The 27,610-nt window shown below is 53.7% G+C and overlaps 1 protein-coding gene across 2 annotated transcripts; it reads left to right on the forward strand.

The window, feature by feature from the left end:
* The first annotated feature begins 4,146 nt into the window (after window positions 1–4,146).
* CD300A (CD300a molecule) lies at window positions 4,147–27,273 on the forward strand. 2 transcript variants are annotated; one of them, XM_027626406.1, is made up of 10 exons: window positions 4,147–4,264; window positions 14,929–15,037; window positions 16,158–16,363; window positions 18,407–18,742; window positions 19,447–19,612; window positions 21,831–21,925; window positions 24,903–24,940; window positions 25,394–25,492; window positions 26,338–26,498; window positions 26,721–27,273. In XM_027626406.1, the coding sequence occupies exons 3-9, from the start codon at window positions 16,303–16,305 to the stop codon at window positions 26,467–26,469; spliced, it is 927 nt and encodes a 308-aa protein (XP_027482207.1). In that variant the 5' UTR covers window positions 4,147–4,264; window positions 14,929–15,037; window positions 16,158–16,302; the 3' UTR covers window positions 26,470–26,498; window positions 26,721–27,273. The 2 variants fall into 2 exon arrangements, with proteins under 2 accessions (XP_027482207.1, XP_027482208.1); XM_027626407.1 differs by lacking the exons at window positions 4,147–4,264; window positions 14,929–15,037 and having other exon boundaries at window positions 15,995–16,363.
* Window positions 27,274–27,610: the final 337 nt, after the last annotated feature.

Raw genomic sequence — 27,610 nt, forward strand, 5'->3', positions numbered from 1 at the left:
AGCATCCGACGGCGCCGGCTGGGGCCCGGGGGACAGCGAAGGTTTTATGGCGTCCCTAACAGAGCCCTCCCGCCGCCGCCCTGCCCTCCCGGGCTTGGGGCTGACAGCGCGGGTTCGCGACTCCCTCCCGCCGCCTCCGCACCCAATCCACCTTCCCCCACGCACCTGGGGGGCTGGGACGTAGGGGTGGAGACCGACTCAGGGCTCTCACGTCACTCCAGCGGGGGCCCGCCCCCAGCCCCCAGCCAACCCGAGGCCCCTCCTGCGCCCCGCCTCCTGCGCCCCGCCTCCTGCGCCCCGCCTCCTGCGCCCCGCCTCCTGCGCCCCGCCTCCTGCGCCCCGCCTCCTGCGCCCCGCCTCCTGCGCCCCGCCCCGCCATCTCTGCAACCTGATCCCCGCCACCCCGAGGAGCCGGCCCCGACCGGCTGGCTCCGCTTCCGCGGCCGGCTGGGGTTTGGTGGTGATGCAGGTCCCTCCCCAGCCTGGGGCCTAGCCGAGACCCTCTGCTTCCGCTCAACCTCCCCTCTGGGGATCGCGGTCGCCTGTGACCTTTTTCCTGTTCCCTCCCAGGCTGTGAGCCCCAGACCCAGGCCAATAGCTATAGCATTCATCCCTGTGTCTCTGGGCCCAGCACCAAGCAGGGGGCCCAGGCAAGTGGGTCTTTGTCCCCAAAGGGAGGAGGCCCACTGGACTCATTATGCTTGCATGGATGGGTGCAATGGGGACCAGCGCACAGAGAGCCCCCGTGCTGCCTTGGGTCTGCTTCTAGGACAGGGTCCCTCAGCCTTGAACCACTGACATTGGGCCCGGATCCTTCTTTGCGCTGGGTGTTATCCTATGCATTGCAGGATGCTGAGCAGCAATCCCTGGCCTCCCATCTACTAGATACTCAGTAGCAACACCATCCCCCTAGGTGAGACAACCAAAAATATCCCCAGATATTGCCCAGTGTCCCCTGGGGGCAAACTGTCTTGGGTTGAGAAAACACTGCTCTGGGGTGTTACAGGGATCGCGAAGCCTGCTGCACACAGGGCACCGGGTCCAAAGCCGGAGGCTTCTGCTAGCCAGGACTCTGTAATGCTGTTCCCAGGTCCGCTTCTCCACGCTGGTTTACAGACGCCTCCGGCCAGCCTAGGGACTGTGACCTTTAGCCTGACAACATTTGGGCAGCATGTGACCAACCAGCTCCTCTCACTGTGCAAACAGCTTCCGGGCTCCTGCCTTGATGTGGGTGCTGAGCGGAGTCCTGGGACAGAGAAACTTTTTCTGTCCCTGGCAGTCAGTGTCGTTGTGTTAGAGGTTAATTGGACCCTTAGGTAGTCAGGGTCAGGGTCCCCAACAAGAAAGCAAAAAACCGGGACAGCTAAGACAAAACCGCACTAGCATCCTGTTTTACAGCTTAGACAGGACCACAATGGCATCCTGTCTAGTGGCCTCTGCAGGAGTCACTTCTGCAAAACATCCTGAAACAAAACAATGAACCATAAAACACGGGTCACTATCACAAGCTGAGGCAGTTAGTCTCCAGATGTCAGCCCCAAAGACCAGCAACATGTGAACAATAACCCCTTATGTAGACAGGTGCATGATCAAAGCCCTTTCAGCCCCAAAGACCAGCAACATGTGAACAATAACCCGTTAGGTAGACAGGTGCATGATCAAAGCCCTGATTGGCACACCTTAGCGGTAAATCCACAGGGGTCCACACTCAGGATGCTCAAGATAGTTCCTCAAAAGAGCTTATAAATTTGAACACCAAAACGGCAACCCTCTCGGGTCCCCTCCCTCCCCGGGAGCTTTGTACTCTTGCTCAGTAAACTTTGCTTTGCTGCCCAACACTCTTCCTCTGGTCTACCTCTTCATTCTTCGAAGCAGCAGACAAAGAACCGAGGGCACTAAGGGAACAAAAATCCTGTAATAGTCGGTACCTGAAAGAGACCGGAGGTGTCTAATCCCATATTTAGGATCCAATCCCATACTTAAAGGGGAAGGTTTTAACAGTGCCCCCTCCCCTTGGATATTCATATTCACCTGTATTTGCACAAAGAGTCAAAAGACACTATAACAGGTTAAAGTGGAGGTGTTTGTGTGGGGGTGTCCCTGGAGCCAGGCAGATGAGGGTCAGGAAGACTTTTTACTGGTTCTTTCTCCCTCTCTCCTTCCTCTTACTCTTTACTTCTCCATGAAAATCAATTTCATATATATATATATATATATATATATAAATTCATCTGAAAAAAGAAAAGGAACCCCAAGGTGAGCTCAGCCTGTAGCAGCTCCCCCCCAACCTATCAGTGTTACCACTGCCCACCCTTCACGAAGGCCAGACCCCAGCAGTGCTTGGCCACACCTCTCACTCCACACCCTCCAAGAAAGATAGGCAGCTTTCACCCTGCCAATTTTTTCCAGCGCATTCTGCCCTTGAGAGGACTTCGGAGGAGGCTGAAGATGGAGGCTGGGGGAAGACAGAGTGTGTTCTTTGCATGTAGGTACATGGGACCCCCAAAGTCCATTGCCCACCCCAACCTAGCTAAATAACTGCAATTTTGAGAAGACCGAGTTAAATTTGCGTTCACAGACCATGCAGGCGCATCAACACCGCTTGTAGGGTTTATGTGTGTTGCTCATGGTTAGAAAGCGTGGTGTGTCCCTCAGGGCAGAGAATACAGCCGGGATTGACAGCTGACCCATTCATTCATTTGCTCATCGGCTCTTCATCAATATTCATTAAAAGCTGTTCCCTGCCTGCCACCATGTCATCAACATCAGTCCCCACCGTGAACTCTGGCACATAATTCTCCCTCCCCCATCATCCGTGGACCCCACCTCCCATGTCTGTTCAGCCCCGTGCCTGCCCAGTGTCTCTGGGAGGAGCTACCTACTCAGCTACTTTACCATATCGATAAGGTCCTGGCCTGGCCTGAGTGGGGTGGGGGGGAGCAAAGCCACCGTGTGTGTGGCTCTGCGCACACATGCGCACGTGCATGCACCAGTGTACTTGTGTTGGGGGGTGAGGGCTTACCTGGGAGAGGTTGTGTCTCAGATTGCAAAGTGGAGCCATGGGGGCAGCCTGATCTGGGTGAGAGTTTCTCCCTTGGTCATAATCGCGGAAGTCAAGAGGGGAGTCTCTGAGTCATCGGGAGGTCCCTTCCTCTTGGGGACCAGTGAGCAGGGAACCTGGTGTATTAGTTTGGGAGAGCCATCTGACAAAGCAGCACAGACGGAGTGGATTCAACAACAGAAATTTGTCGTCTCAGTTCTGGAGGCTGGGAGTCTGAAATCAAGGTGTGGGCAGGGTGAGCTCCTTCTGAGGGCCTCAAGGGAAGGATGTGTCCAGGCCTTGCTCCTCAGCTTGCAGGTGGCCGTCTTGTCCCCGTGGCTCTTCATGTCATCTTTCCTCTATGTGTATCCCTGTGTCCAAATGTTCTCTTTTTACAAGGACACCAGACATACTGGATGAAGGCCCACACTAATGACCTCCTGGTAACTTGATTATTCCTGTAAAGACCCCCATTGCTAAGTCGTGTCCCCTTCTGAGGTACTAAGACTTCACCATATGAATGGGGTAAAGATGGAATTCAGCCTCTCACACCTGGGCCGGTCCTGGGCGAGGTGAAAGGAGAGTGGGCCTGTCGACGCAGGCCATAACCAAAGCAGCTTGAGGAATGCAGTGGGCCCTGGGGAGAGGTTCCGTGCCCAGAGTATGTCCTTCACAAGTGTAGTCTTGCAAATGTGGGGGCTTGGTTCTCTCAGGCGGGCCATGGGATACCCCCACATGGGGGGCTGAGTCTCCCTGGCACCGTGTTGAGATTATTTTTCTCCTCCAGGGAAGCAGATGGCATTAGGAAATGGAGAGAATTATCTATTGTCCATAGGCCAAGAACATTGAGATCTGTGTACCCCTTCCCAGATATGGGCAACAGATCTGGGTCAAGGGAGGGCTGTTGGTGAGCAAACGTGAAGAGTGAAGTCCCTCCGTTGAGAAAGTGTGCTTCCTCATCTTTCATGTTTCAATAAAAGAATAGAGAAGTAACTGCCCCCTCAGCATCCCACATGAGGCAAGAGAGCTGTGATTGGATGACGATGGGCCCACAGTCACCCCCCAGGAAAGCCATAAAAGCCAGGGGCATCTGCCCACCTCGGGTCAGAGAGGTGCCGCTGTGTCAACCACTCCCAGGAGTGAGCCGTGCCAGCCAGCTCTGGGCCTAAGACCACCTGGCAGGAGGTTGGAGAACCCCGTCTTCCAAGGAGACAGGAGCCTGAGGTAATACCTGGATGCAGTGTTGTGCTCCCACTGGAAGGCACAGGGACAGCTGGTCCTCCTTACCGGTTTCTGGCTCATTGTGATCATAAAGGGAGTTCAGCCTTGCAGGGCAGAAGGGAGGTCCCCCAGCCCGGCATTCCCAGGTACAAGGTGCTGACTAAATGCCCTTTAAAATGGCCGTCCTGGGGCATCTGGGTGGCTCAGTCCGTTAAGCGTCCAACTCTTGATTTCGACTCAAGTCATGATCTCAGGGTCATGAGATTGAGCCCCCAGTCGGGCTCCATGCTCTGTGCTGAGTCTGCTTAAGGATTCTCTCTCTCCCTCTGCCCCTCCCCCTGCTCGCTCTCTCTCTCTAAATAAATAAATAAAATCTCAAAAAAAAAAAAAAAAAAAAAAGGCCATTCTGCCTCAGCTGTCCTAACTATGACCAGGGAAAGTTTTCTGGCCACCCTTGGGCCAGCTAGGAGGAGGGACCTGGGGACAGAGTCAGGACTTCTTGGAGGAATCTTTTTTTTTTTTAAGATTTTATTTATTTACTTGACAGAGACAGAGAGACAGCTAGAGAGGGAACACAAGCAGAGGGAGTGGGAGAGGGAGAAGCAGGCTCCTGGCTGAGCAGGGAGCCCAATGTGGGGCTTGATCCCCAGGACCCTGGGATCGTGACCTGAGCCGAAGGCAGACGCTTAACAACTGAGCCACCCAGGCGCCCCTCTTGGAGGAATCTTGACAAGAACCTGGGAAGTTCTGGGTTTTATCTTTCCGAGGGCCATAGTTTCTTTAGGAATTCCCTCCGTGTGCAAATTTCAAATCTTGAAATCCTTAAAGAGGCCATAACCTCTTTACCTCCAGCTGCCCTTCTGGGGCTTACTTCCCCCTCACTGGGGTCTCCCAGCTCCTCCTCGCTCCCAATCCACAGTCTGCCAGGACACCGGCCTGGACAGAGTCCACCGAGCATCCCTGAGCAAGCTGCATGCCCAGGCTTACGGTCTGTAAACAGGGATGTTGCCAGCCACAACCTCACCCATGACCCAAAGGTGGTCCTAGACATCCTACACTGTTCCCTATTTTTTTTAGAAAATACTTTATTTATTTTTATTTATTTTTAAAAGATTTTATTTATTTATTTGAGAGAGACAGAGAGAAACAGCATGAGGGGGGGAGGGTCAGAGGGAGAAGCAGACTCCCCGCTGAGCAGGGAGCCCGATGCGGGACTCGATCCCAGGACTCTGGGATCATGACCTGAGCCGAAGGCAGTTGCTTAACCGACTGAGCCACCCAGGCGCCCAAATATTTTATTTATTTTAGAGGCAGATAGAGAGCACAAGCAGGGGGAGGGGCAGAGGGAGAGGGAAAGAGAGACTCTCAAGCAGGACGTGGGGCTCCATCTCATGACCCTAAGATCATGACCTGAGCCGAAATCAAGCGTTGGAGTCTTAACTGACTGAGCCCCCCCAGGCGCCCCCTGTTCCCTATTTTTAACACAGCTTTGAAAGGATCTGGACTGCCAAACCACAACCATTAGATAGCTTTCCATTGCTCGCATAAGGCTTTAACAAATACTTCTGACGCTCGAGGACGCAGAGGCACAGTGAGTGCAGCACTTAGCTCCTCACTAAGACTCCAAGACCCTCCTTCTGGATGGGACTCTCACCCTAATGCCCCCAAGCTCAAGGGAAATCCAGAGAGACTGTCCGGGGGAAGCTGCGGAGCTGCCCATCTCCATCCCCCTGCACGGTCCCGAGAGCTCTTCTCACCGGTCGTGTCATTCCACAAGCATCTGTTGAGTTGCCTGTCAAGTGCAAGGCACGGCCCCGTCCTGTTCTATTCTATTTTCCCGGGATCCAGGACCCCGGGGCCACTTGTCTACACCATTTCCTGTGTCCGATAGAAGGGAGAAGCCCTCTCCCACTCGGGCCACTGGGATTTTTTTTAAGTAAAGATTTTATTTATTTACTTAGAGAGGGAGGGAGAGAGAAAGAGAGAGAGAGAGGAAGAGTGCACCAGCGGGGGGGTGGGGGGTGGGGGTGGGGGGGTGGTGGCGGAGAGGGGCAGAGAGAGAGGAGAGAGAGACTTTCAAGGAGACTGTGTGCTGAGCATGGAGCCCAACCTCACAACCCTGAGTTGAAACCCAGAGTCAGATGCCCAAGTGACTGAGCCCCCCAGGCGCCCCTGTCCTATCCTAACCTATCTACCACCTCTGAGGACAAGTAGAGCCCCAGGCATGCCAAATTCTGCACAGTAGAGTTTCCTAAATGTGTTTGATTATGGGCATCATCTTGGGGAGCTTGTTGAAACGACAGATTCCCAGCCCCAGTCCTGGAGAATCCTGATGCTGGAGGTCTGAGGTGGGCCCGGGCATCAGTATTCCTACCCAGGACCCCCGTGACTGTTACAGTTAGCCAAGCCTGGGGCCCTGTGGTGGGGACCCAGATGAGCTGTCCACCGTCCCCACCCCTGGCTTCCTTGACGCTCCTATGAAGGTTGCTTGGGAGCGTTGGGGCTGCTGGGGCACTGGCCCACAGGGAAACTTTCAACCACTTTGTCACCCTTTGGGGATTGCTGTGGGGGCAGGGCATGTGTGGTAGAAAGGGGAAGCGTCAAATGACCTTAGGCCTGTCTTCCCCTCACACCTCCCAAGAACTGAGGCTCCCTTTGGGCTCAGGCTGGATATCCTTCTGGAATTTTCAAGGGCTCTGTTCATCCTCCTCCCAGAATTCCTGGAGAACAGAAATCAGATGGGACTGAGAGGGGTAGGGTCGCAGGGCTGGGATCCAGGACCCCGGGGCCACTTGTCTGCACCATTTCCTGTGTCCCATAGAAGGGAGAAGCCCTCTCCCACTCGGGCCACTGGGATTTTTGCCTTGACCTTACCTTGTAAGGTAAGCCTTTGTTTTCCTATCTATGTGCTTCCTACCAAACTGTGAGCTCCCAGAAAGGAGAATTGTCACCATTTTATCTTCATGTCCCCAGCACTTGGCACAATGTAGGCGGTCATTAAGTATTTGTCAGGTAAGCCAATACACTGTGCCTGGGCATAGAGTGCCCCCTGGTGGATTCGGGAATACGGCGGTGTCTTGGGTCTTGGCCCGAGCAGTCACCCTGGAGGGACGCATCCTGACCCTCTGGTTCTGGGCAGCCCATCCAAGTGTGAGGTCATGTGGGGCTGGAGTCCGTATAGTGGTCCCTGGAAAGGCATGGCTATCCTAGGATGATGAGGGACAGATGAGGAAGGGACACCAAAGGCAATGGGGAAAAAAGAGTGGGGAAAAGAAGGGTTGAAAGGAGTCTGAACTGTGGTGCAGAAGAGCGAGGACCAGGAGGGCTGCTCTGTTGGCCTTGGATGTTAAGGAAGTGGCACAAGCTGTGGCCCATTTCACTTTCCCCTCGAGCACCGCAGGATGGTGGTGATGTGCTAAAGCCAGTAGAAATAACAACCCCAAACCTTTATGGAGCACGGACACTGGGGAGTCTTGTGATCATTAGCTTCATTTTATAGGGGGAGAAGCTGAGGCTCAGAGAAGTTAATAAGTCAACCAAGATCACACAGCTTGTCAGTGGCAGGACTGGAATTCAAAGCCAGGCCATGAGTATAAGTCCCTGCTCCTTATCATCATCAGCATATTCATTTGCTTTCAGAGACAACCTGGTGGGTCAGATGCCAGGGAAGGGTTGGGGCTGGGACACCAGATCCCATGAGCTTTGCTGTTATGTCGAGTTCCCCTGTACGAACGCCTGCCCTCTGTCTCTGGAGAGTTTTGGTTATCCAGGGGTTAGAGTGGCTCCCTGAAGTCAAGTGCATGGCTAACTTCTGTGCCTCCTGCCCCTGCTCCTGGGCATGTCCAGGGTCTGTCTGAAACCTCTCTTCTCTCCTGCATCCTCCCTCTTCCCCAGGGCGTGGGTGCCGTGCCAGGGCTCCACCCAAATCAACGGAGTCAGAACTTCAGGGTGCGCTTGGGTGGGGGAAGGGGAAGGAAGCTGGAAAGGTGGCCCAGGCATGGGTATTTTTTTTAAAAAGCTCCCCAAGGGAGTCTAATATGCATCCATGTTCGAGAACCCTTGCGGGCTTCCGTGTAAATAACTTTAGTCAGTGGGACTGGAAAGCTGTATGGGGATCACTCCCCTTTCTGCTTCATCCGCGGGCCCACCCTAGTGCTGCGCTGTCTCTTCTCCATCCCCACCCCTCCCTGGACAGACACACACGTGCACCCCTGAAGCCACCCACCACGAAAGCCGAGCCTCCTATTTCCTAGAGCTGGAAACTCAGGAACGTGCGAGCTCTCATCCTCGGGTCTCCTCCCCGCGTGGCCGAAACACACGTTCAGAAAGGGGCTCCAGAAAGGCAGCCTTGGCATGCTCGGGCCTTGAACCCAGAGCCTTCCAGGAGAGAGCTTAACTGGGAGAGAGGGCAGGGAGGTTGACGCGTTTCCCTGCCTCTGCCTTCTCAGTCCCGGAGCTGAGGCTGCTGCTCTGCCACCCCCACCTGCAGCCTCAGCCCCGCCCCTCTTCTAGAACAGTCCAGTGGGGCAACCGCCTGCTCAACCTAACAGGCAGCTAGGCAGTCCCAGGTGGGCCTCAGAGCTGGCCGTCTGGATGAGCATCTGAGCGTCCCCTGGGTCTCCCGGGCTGGGAGCCAGGAGCCCGAGAGACCCCCGAGCCTGAGTTCCGGCGTCTTCCATCCCCCCTGGGCAGCCCGGCCCGAGAGTGGGCTCTGTCCTGTTCTCTCCATACCTGCCCTCCTCCCTGCCCCGGGTCCTCGTCCCCCACAGAGGATCCCCCTGCCTCTCTGAAGCCCTCACGTTCTCTCTCCAAGGGGCTGGAGCCTTCCCCTTCTTCCTGGTCTACTAGGCTGGAGGATCTGGAGGGATCAGGGCCACACACCTGGATATGTGTACAGAAGCCTCTCGGCTTCCTGGCTTAAGAAACAAAGTTACCATCATGGTGATTAACATAACAATAAAAAATTTAAAAAAAAAAGAAACAAAGTTACCTGAGAAAGCCGGCAGTGCTGGCAGCCACCGACAGAGGGCGCTATGGACCGCCCATAGCTGGCCAATTCCAACTTTTCCTGGATTTCCTTAGGATTCTAGGGAGAGCAACTTCTCTCTACCGGCAGCCCATTGCACTGCCGCTTGGCTGCCGGGTCCGCTGCCTGATTTGTGTTCTCTAGTTCTGGCCACCTGTTGGATCTCCCTGGCACCGCCCCACAGCCTGCCTACTCCAAGACTGGGTTTGGCCATCAGGCTCACCCCAGCTCTACTCTGTCCAGTCTGTGCTCACTCCCCACCCCACCAGCCCATTCTCTGGGGCCTTTATGTGTTCCCTAGGGCCAACCAGAGCCGGGGCAGACAGGCAGGGATGGGCTGGGGTGGAGCCCAGGTGGAGCCAGGGGGCAGTCAGGAGTTGAGCATGGAAGGTGCTAGAATTCAGGAGTGCAATGGAGCCAGAGAGGAGTGAGCTGGGCACACGAGAGGCCAGGCCAGGGCAGTGGCTCTTGCCTTCAGCGCTACTGACGAGCAGACCCTGCACTTCTGCACTTTTTCCCTCACTTCCTTGGGAGAGGTAGACACCCATTCCTTCTGTTGAAGTTTTAACGACTTTGGTGCTTGGTTTGTAGACAGCCTTCCCCATTCCTCTCACGTTGCAGGAAGGAGGGAATCAGCTCTTTGAAATATTAACATTTGGTTAGTGCCAGGTAGGGTCTGAGGGGGATTGGGGCAGAGGAGGGAATAAAAAACAAGAGGGACCTGGGACGCCTGGGTGGCTCAGTTGGTGAAGCGTCTGCCTTCGGCTTGGGTCACGATCCCGGGGTCCTGGGATCGAGCCCCGTATCGGGCTCCCTGCTCATCGGAGAGCCTGCTTCTCCCTCTGCCTGCCACTCCCCCTGCTTGTGTGCTCTCTCTCTCTGATAAATAAATGAATAAAATTTTTTAAAAAGATAAAAAAAAGAAGGACATACAAAGATCAAGATGGATAGATGGCTGGGGGTGGTGGTGGAGAGAAGGTCTTTGGGCTCACATTCACAATGGGCTTCAAATTTGTTTTTTAAAGATTTTTTTATTTATTTGATAAAGACAGAGTGTGTTGGGGGGTGCAGAGGGAGAAGGAGAGAGAATCCCAAGCAGACTCCATGCTGAGTGCAGAGCCCAATGTGGGGCTTGATCTCACCACCCTGAGATCATGACCTGAGCTGAAACCAAGCATCAGACGCTTAACCGATGGTGGCCCCAAGGTGCCCTGAAATTTGTTTTTTTTTTTTAATTTAGGTATAACACCATAATATTTACTCATTTTGTATGTGTACTTCAATAATTATAAGTAAATTTACAGTCGTGCAACCATCACCAGAACTCAATTTTAGAATATTTCTTCAAATTTAGTATTGACATTATTCCTAAGTGAGTTTGTCCTTAAAGTCCCAGAGTTTATGGGACTTTCCCTGCTGGGAAGGAGAGAAGGTATCGTTCCCATAAGCTCTGCACCTGGGTCCCATTGCCAGCCCACACCGTGTGTTAATATTTTATAAACTTTGTAACTGTGTGTGTGCTGCATGTCAAAAGCCTTGATTTGTTAAATGCTCTCATTTTCATTAATCCTTTTTTGGACTTTTCATTTTGTAATATACTAAGAGACTCAGGTAATGGAAGTGGGTCAGACCTGTCTGGATCCTGGGGAGGCACAGAAAAACCAGAAAGAAATAAAGAACACACCAGACTCAGGCAAGGCGAGGCAACACGATGAGCTTCACGTTCACTACCAGGCAGCATGTATATTCCTCACCTGCTGCCTTGGAACAGGGAGGAAGACACGGTCCTGTCTATAGTTGCCGCTCACCTACTGCAAAGTCCTATGAACTCTCGGCTTGCCTGAGTTCTTGGCTTTGAAATACATGCATTCTGGGCAACCCTCTTGGGTCCCCTCCCTCTTCCAGAGCTCCGTACTCTCAATAAACTTGGCTTTGCTGCCCACCAAAAAAACAAAAACCACATGCATTCTACCAGCTTCTGGAAATGTCTGTGGGAAGGCTGCCATGGGTGCTGGGACAGAAAAGCAGGGGGGTCAAGGAGGTTATAGGAGTGTGTACGTGTGTTTGAGGAAGCTGCTGACCTTCCTGAGGTGGGGTCATTTCCAGAGTGTCAGAAACTCACATATTCTGGGTGCCTGGGTGGCTCAGATGGTTAAGCGTCTGCCTTCGGCTCAGGTCATGATCCCAGGGTCCTGGGATCGAGTCCCGCATCGGGCTCCCGGCTCAGCGGGAAGCCTGCTTCTCCCTCTGCCTCTCTCCCTCTCTCTCTCTCTCTCTCTCTCTCTCTCTGTCTGTCTCTCATGAATAAATAAATTTAAAAAAAATCTTTAAAAAAAAAAAGAAACTCACATATTCAAGCCAAATGTGCTTCCCGAAGCCAATATTAGAAGTGTTTGAACGGACCGCTTGTTGGTTCTTTCCACACCCACCCTCTGTCAGGAGAGGGGCAAGAGCCCACAGGGACTGTTTTCCATTTGTCTGGCATCATTCTAAGAGGCCTGGGGCTGCCCTTGGGTGAGGAAGGAGGAGGAAGCAGAAGGTGGAGATGGGGAGTCTGAGGGGAATGAGAACTCCCGGGCAAGCCCATCGATTTGTCGGCCGCAATTGCCCAACATCCTCTTCCCCATCGCACTCCCAGGGTGGCCGTTTGGTGCCCTCCACTGCTTTCTAGAACCAGCTCTCCCCCTGCCCTGAGCAGTCACCCACCGGAGAGGCGTGGTATGGCGGACAGAAGTTGGGGTTCTTGCAAGTAAGTCATCTCATCTCTCTGAGCGTGAGGGGCAGAGGTGAGCACGGTTCAGGGCGTGACTTCAGTAACCAGCAGCCTAAGTGACGGACAGGTACAGTCACCTCTCTGCTGTCGTGGTGAGCCTCCCGTGGGGGGTGGGGCGCAGGGCCGGCAGCACAGCTCCCATTTCACAGGAGGAAGCACTGATGACCGGCTGAGGCTGCGCCTGCAGCTGGGATGCAGCTCAGGGCCAGGACACAAGGGCCGGACCTCCGTACTCTGCTAACCCCCGTGTCACAGGCAGGGGTCCTCCGGGGCTGGCTCCCCTCACCCACCCCCTAGGCTATCAGCTGTGATTCAGGAGACACAGGAGGCCACTGCTGGCTGGAGGCTGCCCCTGGGCATCTGCCCACTTCGTGTGTCCCTGGGGCTTCGGGAGAGGACAGCCCATGAGCACTGGATGCTGCCCCTGCCACCCCCTCTAGGTGTGCAGACTGCTGGTCTCTGTCGGGCCTAGTTTCTGCTGAGCAGTAGCTTAGGGTAAGTGCACAAACCCTAAGCGCTCTGTTGGATGGATCTTAACATGCTTGCACCATTTTAAGTTCTATTGCCTTTCCTCCTCCCGAGGATGGACTTTGGCACGAGGACGAGAGAGGCCTTGACGGCCTGGGTTCTCTGTATCAATCCCCCCAGTTCTGGGCAGTGTGGTGGGCATGTGAGCCTGGGGCTGCAGGGGCCTGTGTGGTCCCTGCTTTCATGGAGTCTTACCGTGAAAAGGAGGGCATTCAGTGACACCCCGGCGTGGGTGAGCAAACACAGAAACAGACGTTGCAAGGGATAGGGACACAGGAGGGGGTTCAGAGGGGCCTGGGGGAGGCAGGCATATCTTCTGAGGGGATGGCTTGAGTGCAGCCTTGAGTGAGTGAGTGAGTAGGGGGGCATGGAGGAGGCTGAAGGTGAAGGAATGACCCTGAAGAGTCACCCATGCCCCTCCCGCTGCTGATGCCCCAGTCCCTGTGACTGGGCTTTTGAGGAGCCCCAGGGCCACCCCTCCGGGTAGAGCCCAGAGCAGACCCCGGGTGGATGCTCTCGCTGAGTTCCGCAGGCTCCCGTGGGACCAGGTCTCAGTCTTGGTCCTCTCTCTAGGGTGCAGACATTCTCTCCAGGTCCAGGCACCTGTGAGGGGGGCAGGGCCTGCACAGAGCAGCAACTCTGTGGATAGGAAGCCCCGGGAGCACTCTGGGGGACAGAGAGCGTTCTCAGGCCTCTGGCCAGGACCACCACCCATCTGTTCACCCACAGTTTCATCTCAGGCTAGAACACCGCGTGCCCAGGGTCAAGCCAGAGAGTGTGTTATGGGCCACGACCAACTGATTGTGGACTGTGACCCTGGGACTATGGAATGCACTGGAATATGGGTTGGTCCAGCTTGCCTGGGCCCCTGGAGGATCTGGCCATGTTGGAGTAGCTTCTCTTGAGATGGACAGGAGGGTGAGGTGTGGGCAGTCCCAGGGAGTCCAGCGGAGAGGCAGGCTGGGCCAGACTGGGAAACCAGAGGCTTCCAGGGCTCTGTCCTCCTTCCCGGCTGCCCTTCCCCCACTGCTTCTCATTCACAGTTATCCCTTTGCCTCCAGGGATCCTGAAGATATTAACCCCCTGGAGACAAAGCATCTGGTACATAGTAGGTGCTGGTTCTCCCCTTCCCTCTCATTACGGACTCACCCAATGGTCAGCTCCCTTCTCTGGCCAGCCGGTCGTGGGGCCACTTCCTGCTGGTCAGCCCTCAGTGCCCAGCCTCTTGGTTTTTGGTCACACTTGAGGGGTACCCACAGTGGGTGAGGGGACCTGGAGCCCCGGAAAGGAAGAGGCAGAGTGATGGGGAGCCATCGACTGTCCAGGAAAGAGGGCAGCTCTGAGATTGTGCCCCCTTGGAAAGGGAAGTTCTGCCGAATGGCCCCACAGCTAAATGGCCCCCAAATCTTTTCTGGGGCCCCTACCGTTCACAGGACTCAATGTGGTGGTTGCTGCTACTACTTTGTCTGCCCAGAGAGCCCCCATCCAGCACTGTCCACCCCGTCCCCACTGGCCTCCAAGCACCTGCGTCCACACTGGGAAGACGCTCTAAACCTGATGAGCCCCAGGCCTGCAGGTCTCGGGCTTGGTCTTCCCCTACATCATGTCCACTAGTGGTTATTAGAGAGTAGGGTGAAAGTGTCACTTCCCTAATCTTCTAACAGCATGTGGCAATTTTTTTTAAAGATTTCATTTATTAATTTGAGAGAGAGAGAGAGAGAGCAGGGGGAGAGGCAGAGGGAGAGGGAGAGAATCTCAAGCAGACTCCACGCAGAGCGCGGAACACGAAGTGGGGCTCAGTCTCGTGATCCTGAGATCATGACCTGAGGTCGGACACTTAACTGACTGTGCCGCCCAGGTGCCCCAGCATGTGGCAATTTTGCATCAGTTCGTTTCTTCTTTAGTGTTCGTGGACAGGTTGGGGCCGGCAGGATAGAGTCCCCTGCCCTTCCTCCTCCAGGAGTCCAAATGTTTCTCTGTGCTCCCAAGAGGAATTGCACCCCACAGATTATTTGTGAAGCACACCTCCCCCTATTGAATCCTATTTTCCTATTGCCTTTCTTTTTTTTAATTTTTAAAATTTTTATTTTATTTATTATTTATTTTTTATTTTTATTAAGGAAGCTCCACACCCAGCAGGGAGCCCAGCGCAGGGCTTGAACTCACAACCCCGAGATCCGAGCCAAAATCAAGAGTTGGACCCTTAACCCACTGAGCCACCCAGGTGTCCCCCTTTTGCCTTTCTTTAAAGATGTATTCCCTGGGGGAAAGACTGACCGAACGACATTATTACCTCACATTTGAGTATATTTATAATTATTACACGGTTTATTCCCACAGATTGGCTGTGATCGTCGGCATTTTGAAGGAGCCCCAGATTTTACCCACGGTTGTACCAGCTCTAAGTGGACCAGCCACAGGAGATCCCAGTCTCCTGCTTCTCAGTCTGGTGCGTCCCCTTCTTAACCTTGACATTCAAGACCGTCGCAGCGCCTTTTGGTGGTTGAATTGGAAAATATGCACTTCTGGGGAAGCTTTATAATTATTAGGCCAAGTAAACCACCAAGTATGACACCTCTCCCATAGTCTCCTGTTCCGTTCAAGATCTTGATGTTGGATCTCCACGAGCTTTAGTTAATCTGTGACTGCATTGTCATAGAAATTCTTCTGATGCCTACCTAACTCTGTGCTTGGAATCTTCCAGAGCAGAATGGGCAAGTCTTCTTGGTTCCCTTGTGCTTTCCCCGGGGAAGGTATTCCTGTGGCCAGAAGGGAGGAGGAAAGTGAAAATCCTCCAAGGGGCAGGGAAGGAAGGGCATTCTCGGGACTCCAGAGCTAGTGCAGGACTCCTTCTGGGTGACACTCAAGAGTAACCATAAGCACTCGTGATGTCACATGTCAGGGTTGGTTTCCTCTGCTCATGTGGCCATTCTGTGCAAGCTGAGGGCAGTTGTCACAGGAAATGTGTGTGTGTGTGTGTGTATGTGTGTGTATGTGTGTGCATATTTAGCATCTGAACTCCAGGGGGACCAGGGCAGGAGGGGGTCCTTGTAAGCTTGCTGAGTCCCCACTCCGTGCCCAGCCCTGAGCTGGGACTAGTAGGGGCTGCGGAGGAAGGAAGGTCACAGCCTGGGGACACGTTTCCAAGAGTAAGAACCATTCAGGGACTCTGAGGTCACTGTTCCAGCTTGGGGGTCTGGGCCTTGAGCTGGGGGCTCATAGAAAGGGGAGCTCCCTGGAGCAGCCTCACTGTGGGTGCAACCAGGGCTGGAGAAGGACGCTGGCCCTGGCTCCACCCCACTGGGTGCTCACCCTGACCACAAGGAAACCAGAGGAATTAATGGGCCCAGAAGGAAGGAAGCCAGGCCCTGTGGTCTTGGGGGTGTGATGGAGGGGGGGTGGGCGCAGGCCTGAGGCGCTGTGGTAAAGCAGGGGTCCCGGCCCTGGAAATGCCTGTAGGATCTGTGACACAGCTGGGATGGGTCAGAGGGTGCCTGGGTCCTCGGGGTCTCAGCCCATCACGGTCCCCAGAGGCTTTGCTCCCTCGGTGCCCTTCATTTTCTGACCAGCTCAAGGAACAGAACCTGAAGATACTGAACCAGGAAGCAGGCGCACAAAGAAAAGCAGAAGTGGAAGACTTGGAGACTTGATCCTCCTCCTTGAAGGGGCCTAAAGCCGCCTGGTGCTGTTGCCAGTGACACCTGTGCGGGAGGGATGACCTGGCAGGGCCGGGTCGCGTGGCTGCCTTGCGCACTGCTGCTTCTCTGGGGCCCAGGTGAGGGGCTGCCCGGACTGAGTCTTCCCCGGGGAGGGAGGCTGTGGGGGGCAGGGCTGCAGGGGAGGTGGCGGCGGGTCAGCGCTCGAGTCTGCGCTCCGCACAGATCTCGGAGCAAGGTGAGCTCTGTCCAGCACGGACGTTGACGGATGGAAGGACTGCACCCTGGACGGGCCAGGTGTGACTCAGGGTCATGCACCCCACCTTCCCTGAGCCACAGCAGGGGGCCCAGAGGGGCTTTGTGGGAAGTTTCGGAGGAATTATTACAGGAAAAAGGAGAAGAAAGCCGGTGGCGGGAGAGTGGGTGGGAGAGTGGCGGCTGAGCCTACCAAGGGGAGGGGCCGGAGTCTGGTGCAGGGCGCGCGGGAGGGCCGGAGACTGGCGGGGAGCAGGCCACGCTGTCGGGGACACGGAGGTGTGTAGCCAGGGCAGCTCGAGGGGCCAGACCCGAGGGCCAGGGGCTCTGTCTCCCCAAGACAGGGAGATGGGGCCAGAGCGGAGGGGAAGGTGGTGGGGATGAAGGGGAGGGCGGAGAAGGCACGGGGACGGAAGGGAAGTGAGCTTCTCCGTGGAGCAGAGGGCTCCCTGTTTCTGGGGATCCGGCTTCTGTGTCTCTCAGGAGCTCGCCGCACACAGGCATGCACAGCCTCATCAGGTCTATCCCTGGGATATTTAAAATCCTTTTGGTTGTTTTGATGATAAATTGCACATTTTCTCTGGCTTTATTTGCTGACTAGTTGTCCACAGGAAAGCTATTCTTTTGTGTATTAATTTGGAAGCAGGTCACCCCCGCACGGCTCATCTGTCCCTTACCCTCTAGTGTGTCCTCGTGTTATGAGATCTGTCTGCAGTGGGAGTTTGTGGTTCCTTCGGGATATCCGCTTGTCTCCTTTGTTTCTCTCATCGGCCACAGGCTGGTACGGCCAGAATGATGCCCAGGACAGAGGTGGCAGGGACCATCCCTGCCTTGTCCCTGATCCTCGAGGGTAGGTGCTCAGTGTTTCCCATTAAGCGTGAAGAAGGCGCCCCCTTTTGTCTCTTTACAAAGTGGTTTTTAAAAACAGTAGCAATGGGTGTTGGATGCTTTTTCATTATCTATGGAGATGATTATTTTTTTCTTCTTTGAACTATTAAGCTGGTGAATTATATTAAGAAATTCGGGCCAGACTTTAGTCTCAATATATCATGCTGCCTTCATGAAGAGAATTAGGGAGGTTTCCCTGCTTCTATATTCTGTACAAATGTTTGAAGGTTTGAGAAAATCAATTTATAAAACTGTCTGGGTTTTACTCTTTTTTTTGGAAGACAACTTTTTTGTTTTGGATTAACCCCCAGCTTTATTGAGGTATAATTACCAAATAAAAATTGTGCATATTTATGGCGTACAATCTGATGTTTTGATATACGTTGCACCTCACATACTTATCCCCGGGAAAGGTCTCCTTGGTAATACACATCTTCACTGGTCTACATTAAAAAGAAATATATTCCGGGCCAATATTGGTAATTTATATTTTCCTAAATATAGAAAATGATTGGTTTCATCTAAGTTTACAGACTTACTGGTAGAGGCTTGCAAATAACTCTGGTTATTTTTCTTATGAATTGTGTATGTGCATCTCCTCCTGTTTTTCTTGATTTGGCTACCACCAGAATGTTTGTCACTCCCATATGAAAAATCAGTTTTCCAATGTATATGCTAATTCCACTGCTTTTCTGTTTCCTAATTCACTAATTTCTACTCTGACCTTTTTCTTTCTCCCTGGGTAGGGTGACATGCATGTGTTCCTCTCCTGACTTCCTAGGTTGGAGGATTCACTTGTTCATCTGGGGTTTACTGGGATGAGATTTCATGACCCTGAGCAACCAGAAAGGAGGCTGGGGGCTGGAAGAAGGGGCTGCTGTGATAAAAAAAAATCTTGGAGGTGACAGAAAAGGAGGGGGGTGACCAATGTGAGATGGGGCAACTTTGGGGGGTGATTCCCAGGATGCCCCTGACCCAGGCCCATCTGGTGAAGGACCACACTTGGCTGTGTTTTCCAGGCTGTTCATCTCTGAGTGGCCCCACCTCTGTGACGGGCACCGTGGGGGGATCCCTGAGCGTTCAGTGTCAGTATGAGGAGAAATTCAGAGACATTACCAAATACTGGTGCAAGAGCCCATGTGTGTGGAATACTCTAAAGACCAAAGAGGCAGACAGAGAAATGAGGAAAGGCCGTGTGTCCATCAGGGACCATCGTGCAAACCTCACCTTCACAGTGACCTTGGAGAACCTCACAGAGGATGATGCAGGAACATACCAGTGTGGGATCGATACATCATGGTTCCTAGGATATTTGCTCGACTCCACCTTCCCTGTTGTGGTGTCTGTGACCCCAGGTGAGCTGTGCACCCTCCTCCCCCAGTGCCAGCACCAGGGCTGCCTGAAGGGTCTCAGTTTGGATTGGATGAGGCAGAAATCAGGCCAGAGGCTTGGAGCAAACTCTGAGGGTGTGTGTGTGGGGGGGGGGGGGGCAGGTAGTAGTAGGAGAGCGAAAGAGAGTCAGGGAGGCTTCGTGGAGAAGCTGGCCCCTCTGCTCACTCTTGAGAAGACAGGGTGTGCAAAGGAGAGAGGGAGAGCCTGGCACCAGCCCTGCGGACACCCAGAGCCGCGCTGCGGGAGGGTGGGAGCCGAGTGGAGAGGCAGGTGGCACCCACCGGGCGGTGAAGGTGCTGTGTGCAGCCGGAGCTCCAGCTAGGCGGTCAGATTTGCAGGTTAGACAGAGGTCTCGGGCAGGCAGCCTGTGGCTGTGGCCAGAAGGGGACGAAGCTGGAGTGCAGGGGTGACCTAGGGGCTCTCCTGAGGTCCTGACCCTCCTCCACAGGTTGGAATCAGGACTGTTGGGGGCGGACAGTGCCCGTGTCCCATTTGGAAACGCTCACTTGGCTCAGGAGACCTCTGGGGAGATGTTGGCCCCCGGGGTCCTCCATCCTGCCCCAACCCTGAGTGAGCATTCTGTGTGAAATCAAACCCCAAAGGTCCTGGCAAGTAGTGGGAGAGTCTGAGAGAGCTATCCTGAGTCTGATTTGTGTTTCTGCACCAGCAACAAAGTCCACCCCACCTGTCAGCATCACTGTAACCCAGATGTCGAAAAGCACAGCTAAAATTATGACCACACTGGCCCAGCACTCCTCTGCTGCCCCAACCACCATGGGAGCCACCCGCAGTGCAAGCAGCCAGGAGGAATTCTCGCCGAGCCAGGGCCTGGGGTAAGGCGCCTTGTCCCCTGTCCCCCGACCCGGAGTTGGGCCCTCTCCTCAGGAGTTGCTCCAGGGCCGGGGAGAAGCTTCGGTGGGGATGGAAGGAAAGAAACTTCAGCAAGCGCCGATGATCCTAACAGGCACCTGCTACATGCCCTCTGTGCATGTTCTCATTTCACCAGAACCCGGTCCCATTACTGCCCCTGTGTTCCAGAGGAGCAGACAGAGGGGCTCAGAGAGGTTAAGCAATTCACCGGGTCACATAACTATGGGAGGCAGGCTGGGCTTCAGCCCACGTTTATGTGACTCAGAGTCTTGGGTTCTTCCTTCTAAACCTGCAGTTCTTGACCTTTTGGGGCACAACCCCCCAGGAGAATCCCACAGTGTTTATAGACTCTCTCTCCAGAAAAATATGCTCAGGTGTAAACCATTTCGGAGGTTCTCAGACTCCTTATCCCGGCACCACCTTGTGTCCTGGGATTCAACCCTGGAGCTGACCACCTGGAGTTAGCACAGACCCCAAAGGCAGAGGGCTCAGTCCCATAAGACTGCCTGACTTGGGATGCCGGAGCACTTTGGGGATCCCCAAGCCATCACGTTTCTGGCCAACCGGTTACGAATTTGGGAGTTCCCATGACCCCCTTGGGTTCTTAATCTGCTAGATAGCTCACAGAATGCAAGAAAACGCTCACTGTACTTACAAATATGGTTTTATCATAAAGGATAAAGGCCAGGACCAGTCAATGAAAAGACACATAGGGTGAGGTCTGGGAGGGTCAGTTCTGAGCGCAGAGCTTCCCTGCCAACTCCCAGGGGAGTTGGGGCACGTCACCCTCCTGGGACATCGATGTACTCACCAACCGTGAAGCTCCTGCGAGCTTTGATGCCCAGAATTCTTACTGGGGTTCCTTACCATGATTGGTTGAATCATTGGTCACGTGATTGAACTCAATCCCCAGCCCTGCTCTGCTCCCTGAATTTCAGGCTGGCTCAGAGCCTCAAGTCTCTATAATCGTAGGATCGGTCCTTCTGGTGACCAGCCCCAACCCTGACTCACCTCATCTCTTAGCATAAACTCAGGTGTAATCCAAGGGGTCCTTGAATAACAAAGGCACACCTACTATTAGGGAAATCCCAAGGATTTAGAGCCTTCTTTCCAGGAGCCAGGGGCAAAGGCCAACCAGATTTTTTTTTTAAGTCATCTCTACACCCAACGTGGGGCTCAAACTCACGACCCTGCAATCAAGAGTCCCATGCTCCACCTACTGAGCCTGCCAGGCGCCCCCATTCAGATTTTTTATTATATGACACCCTGAAGCCCTTCCACAGGCCTCCTGGTCAACCCAAGTGGCAATCTTAACATCAGGCAAGGTGAAATTCAAGCCCCGAACACACAACTTCCAGAATTGACGGCAGATACACACACGGGGGCAGAGCTAGGTTCGTGCGGCTTGGAACCTGTGCAATTTGGTGTATGTGGGGGACGAGGTGCATCGTTAAGGAAAAGACTAGAACATTATGAAGGCAAACTGGCCATAAAAGGAGGCCTGGCAAATGAGGGACCCAAAGTCAGCTTCCCATCTGCTGTGGTTTGTTCACAGGAGAAACGGCAGAGGTACCAGGCACCTGGGTGGCTCAGTCAGTCGAGCGTCCGACTCTTGATTTCAGCTCAGGTTGTGATCTCAGGATTGTGGGACTGAGCCCTGTGCCCGGCTCCACACGCAACAAAGAGTCTACTTGAGATTCTTTCTCTCTCTCTCAAAATAAATAAATAAATCTTTAAAAAAAAAAAAGAAATGGCAGAGTTATAAGGCAGTTTTTTTGAGGCGGTGTTTGTAATTACAAGAGACTGGGGGAAATGCCAATGAAGAGGGAAGAATTCAATAAATGATGGTCTGTCCATGCCATGGAATGGTAAGCAGCTGTGAAAACGTGTGGGGTCTTCTTCATGCACAGAGATGGAGAGATGTCCACGATGTACTGCTAGAGATGTCCACGATGTATTTTGCCTCCTTTGTGTGAAAGAAGGAGGAAAATAATGTACATTTATATTTTCTTGTTTCTGAATAAGTAGCCTCTGGAAGGTTCTAAAATACACTGTTTGTGTGTAGAAAGGAGACTGTACTATCTTTTTTTTTTTGAAATGTGACCTTATCTATCTATTGCAAATAAGGGGGGGCGCTGCAAGCTCCCCGCCTGCTCAACACCGCCCTGTGTCCCCCTCTAGGCTCCAAGTACTCCTCTCCTTGTTGGCACTTCTGCTGCTTCTGCTGGGGGGCAGCTCGCTGCTGGCCTGGAGGATGGTTCGCAGACAGGTCAAATGTGAGTCAGTCCCCGGCCAGGTGAGGGGGTGGGCCGGCACACCCTATGGTGGATACAGGCTGTGGGGGGGGCTCCCTAGAAGGTTGTCTGTGAAGCCGTCACCCTCTTCTGTTTAAAACCCTTCCATGACATCCTCAAAAGTCCAGGTGTCTCCACAACCAGTCCCGCCCACTCCTTGCCCATCGTTACACTCCAGACGGCAGCTAATCCCAACTTCCTACAACCTGGCGGGAGCTATGACATCAGTCTCCCCTTCTGCGTTTGCTCTGGGCCCTTGGAGTGCCTTCCTTGCCTTCTTTTGCTGGCTCACTCCTAGAGGGCCTCCTGGCCCTCAGACTTCTTTTCTTCTGGCTCCCTGAAAGTAACTGGGGGGCCCCTCCTGGCTGCACCTCTGGACATGCACCATCATGCCCTTTTCACTGCAGATATTGTCCCCACCTACCTCCTTGCCCGTCTCCCCACAAGCCTGGGCTACTCCTCAAGATCAGGGAGTAACTCGAGAAGGCGCATAGTCAGTATTTGTTAAATTAACGTATTGTTTAATATCTCCAGCCACTAAGGGCACCCCAGATGCTTTGGGCATCCTGGGCCCCACTTGCTCTCCTCTGGGCTCAAATTAAAAGAGAGAACACGTGTGGTGCACCCAGCACCCTGTCCGGCACTCAGTAAGTAGGGGCTCAAGAAACTCAACGAGCCAATTAAATAAAATGAGGCACAGAAGAAGGCAGATGTGACCTCCTTGTTGCTGGCCAGAGGCTGTCACCCGAAGGAGCTCAGGTTTCTGCCTGAGTTGGAGTGTGAGCCTTACCTTTCCTTCTTGTTCTGAAACTTTTTGACTCTATGAGCAGCCGGTTCTCAGGGGAATCTTTGTCCAGCCTCAGGGGACGAGGGGTGTGTGCTCCACAGAGGCAGTGTTCTGGGGGTGAGCTGGAGTATGCTAAGGGCGGGGGAGGGGAGAGGGGAGGCCCGGCCACCCTGAGCTCTTGCCTCCTGCGGCCCCTCCCCACGGTGGGGGTCAGGCCTTTAGAAGAGAAGTCAGCCCTGGCTTGTGTGTGCTTGAGGTAGGGAAGGAAAACCACATCTTCTTCCCCATCTGCTGCTCCCACATCACTTTTGAGGGCCCTCCGCCATCACTCGGGCCCATGTGGTGTGGGCCTCCCCGGGAGGATTTTCCCAGCCCCGATTGCCTCAGACCTCTCTGCCCTTTCACCTAGAGAGCCTCCCTTCTAGAAAAGGGATATAAGATGGTTCAAAAAAATAAGTAAAAGCACAAAGAAGAACTAAATCCTCCAGAATAAATAAGAAAGAAAACTCCCACCATTCGGAGAAAATCAACCACTGACATATGAGGTGTGTCCTTCTAGCTGCTTTTCTTTTTTTTTTTTAAATTAAATTTGATTAATTATTTGAGAGAGAGAGAGCATGTGCACAGGCACGTGTCGGGGGAGGGGCAGAGGGAGAGGGAGAGGGAGAGAATCCTCAAGCAGACTCCCTGTTGAGCACTGAGCCCAGTACAGGGCTCCATCCCACGACCCTGAGATCATGACCTGAGCCGAAATCAAGAGTCAAACACTCAGCCAACTGAGCCACCTAGGGGCCCCCCAATTGCTTTTCAATGCTTTTTTTTTTTTTTTTGCACTTAACCTGTTGTATCATTTTCCCTGCCGTGAAATGTTCTAGAAGTCTCTTACTGCAGAGTTTAACGGTGCGTGTGTGTGTGTCGGGGGGGGATTACACCTTGCTTCACTGAACCTCTGTAACAAGAGAAAAGCCTTCTGTTCAAATATCCTGACTCTCCCTCCCCATCCCTGCGAGTCTCAGCTCCTGTCCCCTCACTGTCCCCTCGCCTCTCTGGCAGACTGATGCTTGCCCCTGTCACACCCGCTGGCTGGCGGTGTGGCCCCATCAGCCCGTTTGTCATTCAATTGCTCATTCACTCGCTCATTCACTCCCTCCCTCCCTCCCTCACGCACACAGCACTGCTGTCCCTAGCACCTGCTGTGACATCGGGCTCTGGGCGACACCGTCATGACCAGGGTAGACGGGGCTCCACCATCAGCGTGCTTCCTGTCCAGCTGGCTCCCATCCACATTCCTTCCCTGGTGATGTCCATGCAGCTACACGGTTGTGTGTGCCTCCCACGCAGCCCACCCGCTCCTGGGGCTCCGGGTGACAAGGGCCGGGGTGCACAGAGCCTGACTCAGCAGCAGGACGCTTGCAGAGCAAACTGCAGGCGCCAGGAGCCCAAGGTTGTGTGCCCCGAGCTGTGATCCCCCCGAGCCACACGGTGTCCTATATGTGTGGGACAGCCCCCCAGGCCAGGGGACTGGAGCAGACGATCCCCATGACCTCTCCTGGTTTGAAACAATTCTAGGTCTCCAGAGGTCTTTTTTTTTTTAATCAGAAAAAATTTTAGGGCTTCCTAAAACACAAACCCATCCCCAGCAATTCTGATTCCGGACCTCTGGGGCAGGGCCTGTGGATCTGTGTTTTTGTTTATTGTGGTAAAAAGTACATACCGTGAAATTTGTCATTTTCACCATTCTTGAGTTTATAGTTTGGTGACGTTAAGTATATTCATGTTTTGGTGAAAGAGATCTCCAGAACTGTTTCATCCTGCCGACAGTTCCTTCTAAAGGGTGTCCTTTACTTTCTTCTCCCACCCGGGAACATTGTTTGAGTGACTGTTTTGAGAACTAGCTTTGTTTGGCCAATCTCCCCAGGCCAGTGCGCCTTCCTTCCTACTAGTTCATTTCTCCACGCCTCCACTCCCTCATTCATTCGTCTTTTCCCTCTTCACCAATTCATCCTCCCGGCAAAGCCTCGAACTCCTACCCAGTGGCAGACCCGAAGTGACAGGTCCCTGGGGCCAAATTCTCTAGGGAAATTCCTTCCTCCCGATAGATCATAGGGATCCCCATTCCATTCCTGCCTTGTTCTGGGATTCAAACTCCTAACTCTTCTCCTGTCTCTTTAGATAGTGAGAATCTAGAGCCACTCCGGACCCCTAGTCAGGTAGGACAAGCTGGAGGTATACCGGGGTGGTTGGTGGGGAGAACAGAGGACATTGGGGGCTTGAACAACCCCACTGGCCAGTGGAGGTCTGAGTGCATGGTCGATGGATGGAGTGGGGTGCTCGCCCAGAGCAGGGAGAGTGATCCCTGGGAGATCTGGTCACTGGGTCTTGTCTTGAGCTCTGGCCAGTCTGTCCCTACCCATACCCCCCATAGGAAGTGAAACTGGGGAGGGTCCTTCGATGCTGACCTGGGGGGCAGTCAAATATTTCCCAGAGAAGACCAGAGTGAGGGATGGAGGAGGCAGGTGGGGAGGCTGGGGCACCCAGGGCATCGAGGGAAGGGGAGATGTCCACACACAGGCAGGAACAGAGTCCCCTCTGGGCTGGACCATGGAGGGGCTCTGTGGACACCCACCAAGTCCTCCCATCTCTTGCCCACCCGGGCTACTCAGCAAGGGGAGCCCCACTATGAGAATCTGGAGCTGCAGATGTGGCCCCTTCGGGAAGAGCCTGTGCATCCGAGGCAGGCGGAGGTGGAATACAGCACAGTGGTGAGTGCCAGCGCCTGGCTCCCACACGGGGGTCCTGGGCTCTGCTAGGGGTACCACCCTGGGGGGTGGCAGCAGGCAGAGAGGGAAATGAGGGGCTGGCTTGCTGATCTTGTGTCTCTTCAGCACTGGCCACACAGAACCTAGGGCAAGTATCGATTCTGCCTGAGCTTGGTGTCACTGTAGCTGGAGGCTGGCACGGGAGATGAAGGGGCTATCAGGGTGGTCAGTGATAGTCAGTAGTCAGTAAAGCATAGCATTTATTAAGCACCTACTGTATACCACATGCCAATGTGAAAGCCTGAGATTTCCCACTGTTTTGGGTACCATTATCTCTTCTGTATCATCTCTGCTTTTCAGGTTTTGAATCAGTGACCCCCTGTAGGTCAATCCTTAGGCACAGAGACTGTAAAGTGACACATGGAAGAGGTCCCCCCGTCACCGCGGTCAAGACCCACCTGCTTGTGAAAGAGTTCAGGGAGAGGTTAGGGGACTAGTTGTTGGAGAAGATGAGGGGGAGATAAGCATCAGACACGTGGGCCTGGGACTAGCAACGTCCTTGATTTTCTAATTTGGTGATTAGTGATCTCGAAGTGGATCCTAGGCATTCTCTGCCCCCCAGCCCCCCAGCCCCGTGCCTGGGTCTGGTGCTTGGGACTTTGTGCTGTGTTTTCACAAGTGGGGTGAAGCAGGCGTGTGGGCAGGACAGTGGGGAAGTCTGGACACTCCCACCGTGAAGGCCCCCTGCTCCAAGCCTCCTGTCCCTCGGGGGTCCCCCGTCTCCATCCTGAGCTGGGGGTCCGTGCTTCTCCCCCCTCTCCCTGAGCCTCCCGTCTCTCTCTCTGCAGAAGGCTCCCAGGGAAGAACTTCACTACTCGTCCATGGTATTTGACCTCCAGAGTGGGGATTCTAAAGCCAAAAAGATTCGCTCCCAGAGGACCCTGGAGGAGACACAGTACGGTGTGATTAAGAAGACATAAGCCTGTGTCACCAGCCCCACCATCTGGAGGTCTCTGTGGGCCACAGAAGCCGAGGACCAGCCCCCTCAGCCCTCACCCATGTCCCCCTCAGCCTGCTCCCCTCGAGGGTCACCAACAAGGCAGCTAGGCGCCATCAGCCTGGCTGGCTTCGCTGGGGAGGGGTGGAAGCAGGATTCCAATGGGGACCTGTAGGAACCCTCCATCCCACAGGCTCTTGTCACATCTTTCCTCTCTCCTCTGCTTCCTTCCAGCTGTGTGTGGAGGGCAGGAGCTCAGTCCTGTGCGGCTCCAGGAAAAGACGTGACCCATGTGGGATGGTACCTGCAAAAACCTTTATAAATCACAGCTCCATGGAAGTGTCTGGATTGCTGCAGCTTGGGGAGAACCAGCAGAGGGATCGGGAGAATACAAAAGCCCTGCAGATGGAGTCTCCCTTGTCTCATGGACAAGGATGCTGAGGCCCAGAGAGCAGAGGCTTGCCCATGGTTCCAGAACCAGGGGCACATTCCTCTGGACTCTTAGATAATTTTACTTTTAATATTAAGAGATATCAGTACAGTTTAAAATATCTTCGGAGAGAAGAAAAAGGTTATTTAAGCCATACCTGCCCTGTGCCCGCAATCCTGTATTAAAGAAAGCTCCTCCCTTTTGAAGGCTGAATAGAGTTCCATTGTGGGGATATAGCACACTATACTCATCTTTTCATCCATCGGTGGACACTTGGTTGGTTTCTGTGTTTTAGCTATTGTGAATTTGTTGCTATGAACATGGTATATAAATATCTCTTTGAAACCCTGCTTTCAATTCTTTTAGATATATACCCAGAAGTGGAATTGCTGAATCATTAGAAAAATCTATTTTTAAGCTTTTGAGGAACTGCCATCCTGTTTTTCCACAGCAGCTGCATCGTTTTACATTCCCACCAGCAGGGCACAAGGCTTCCAATTTCCCCACAGGCTCTCCAACACTTGTTTTCTGTTTTTGTTTGTTTGTTTTGATAGTAGCCATCCTAATGGGTGTGGTATGTCATTGTGATTTTGATGGGCGTTTCCCCGGTGATGAGCAATGGCGAGCACCTTTTCATGTCCTCGTTGCCCAGCTCTGTGTCTTCTTTGGAAATGTCTGTTCAGGTCCTTTGTCC

This window comes from Zalophus californianus, chromosome 16 (genome assembly GCF_009762305.2).
Source record: "Zalophus californianus isolate mZalCal1 chromosome 16, mZalCal1.pri.v2, whole genome shotgun sequence".
In the NCBI taxonomy this organism is placed as follows: domain Eukaryota; kingdom Metazoa; phylum Chordata; class Mammalia; order Carnivora; family Otariidae; genus Zalophus; species Zalophus californianus.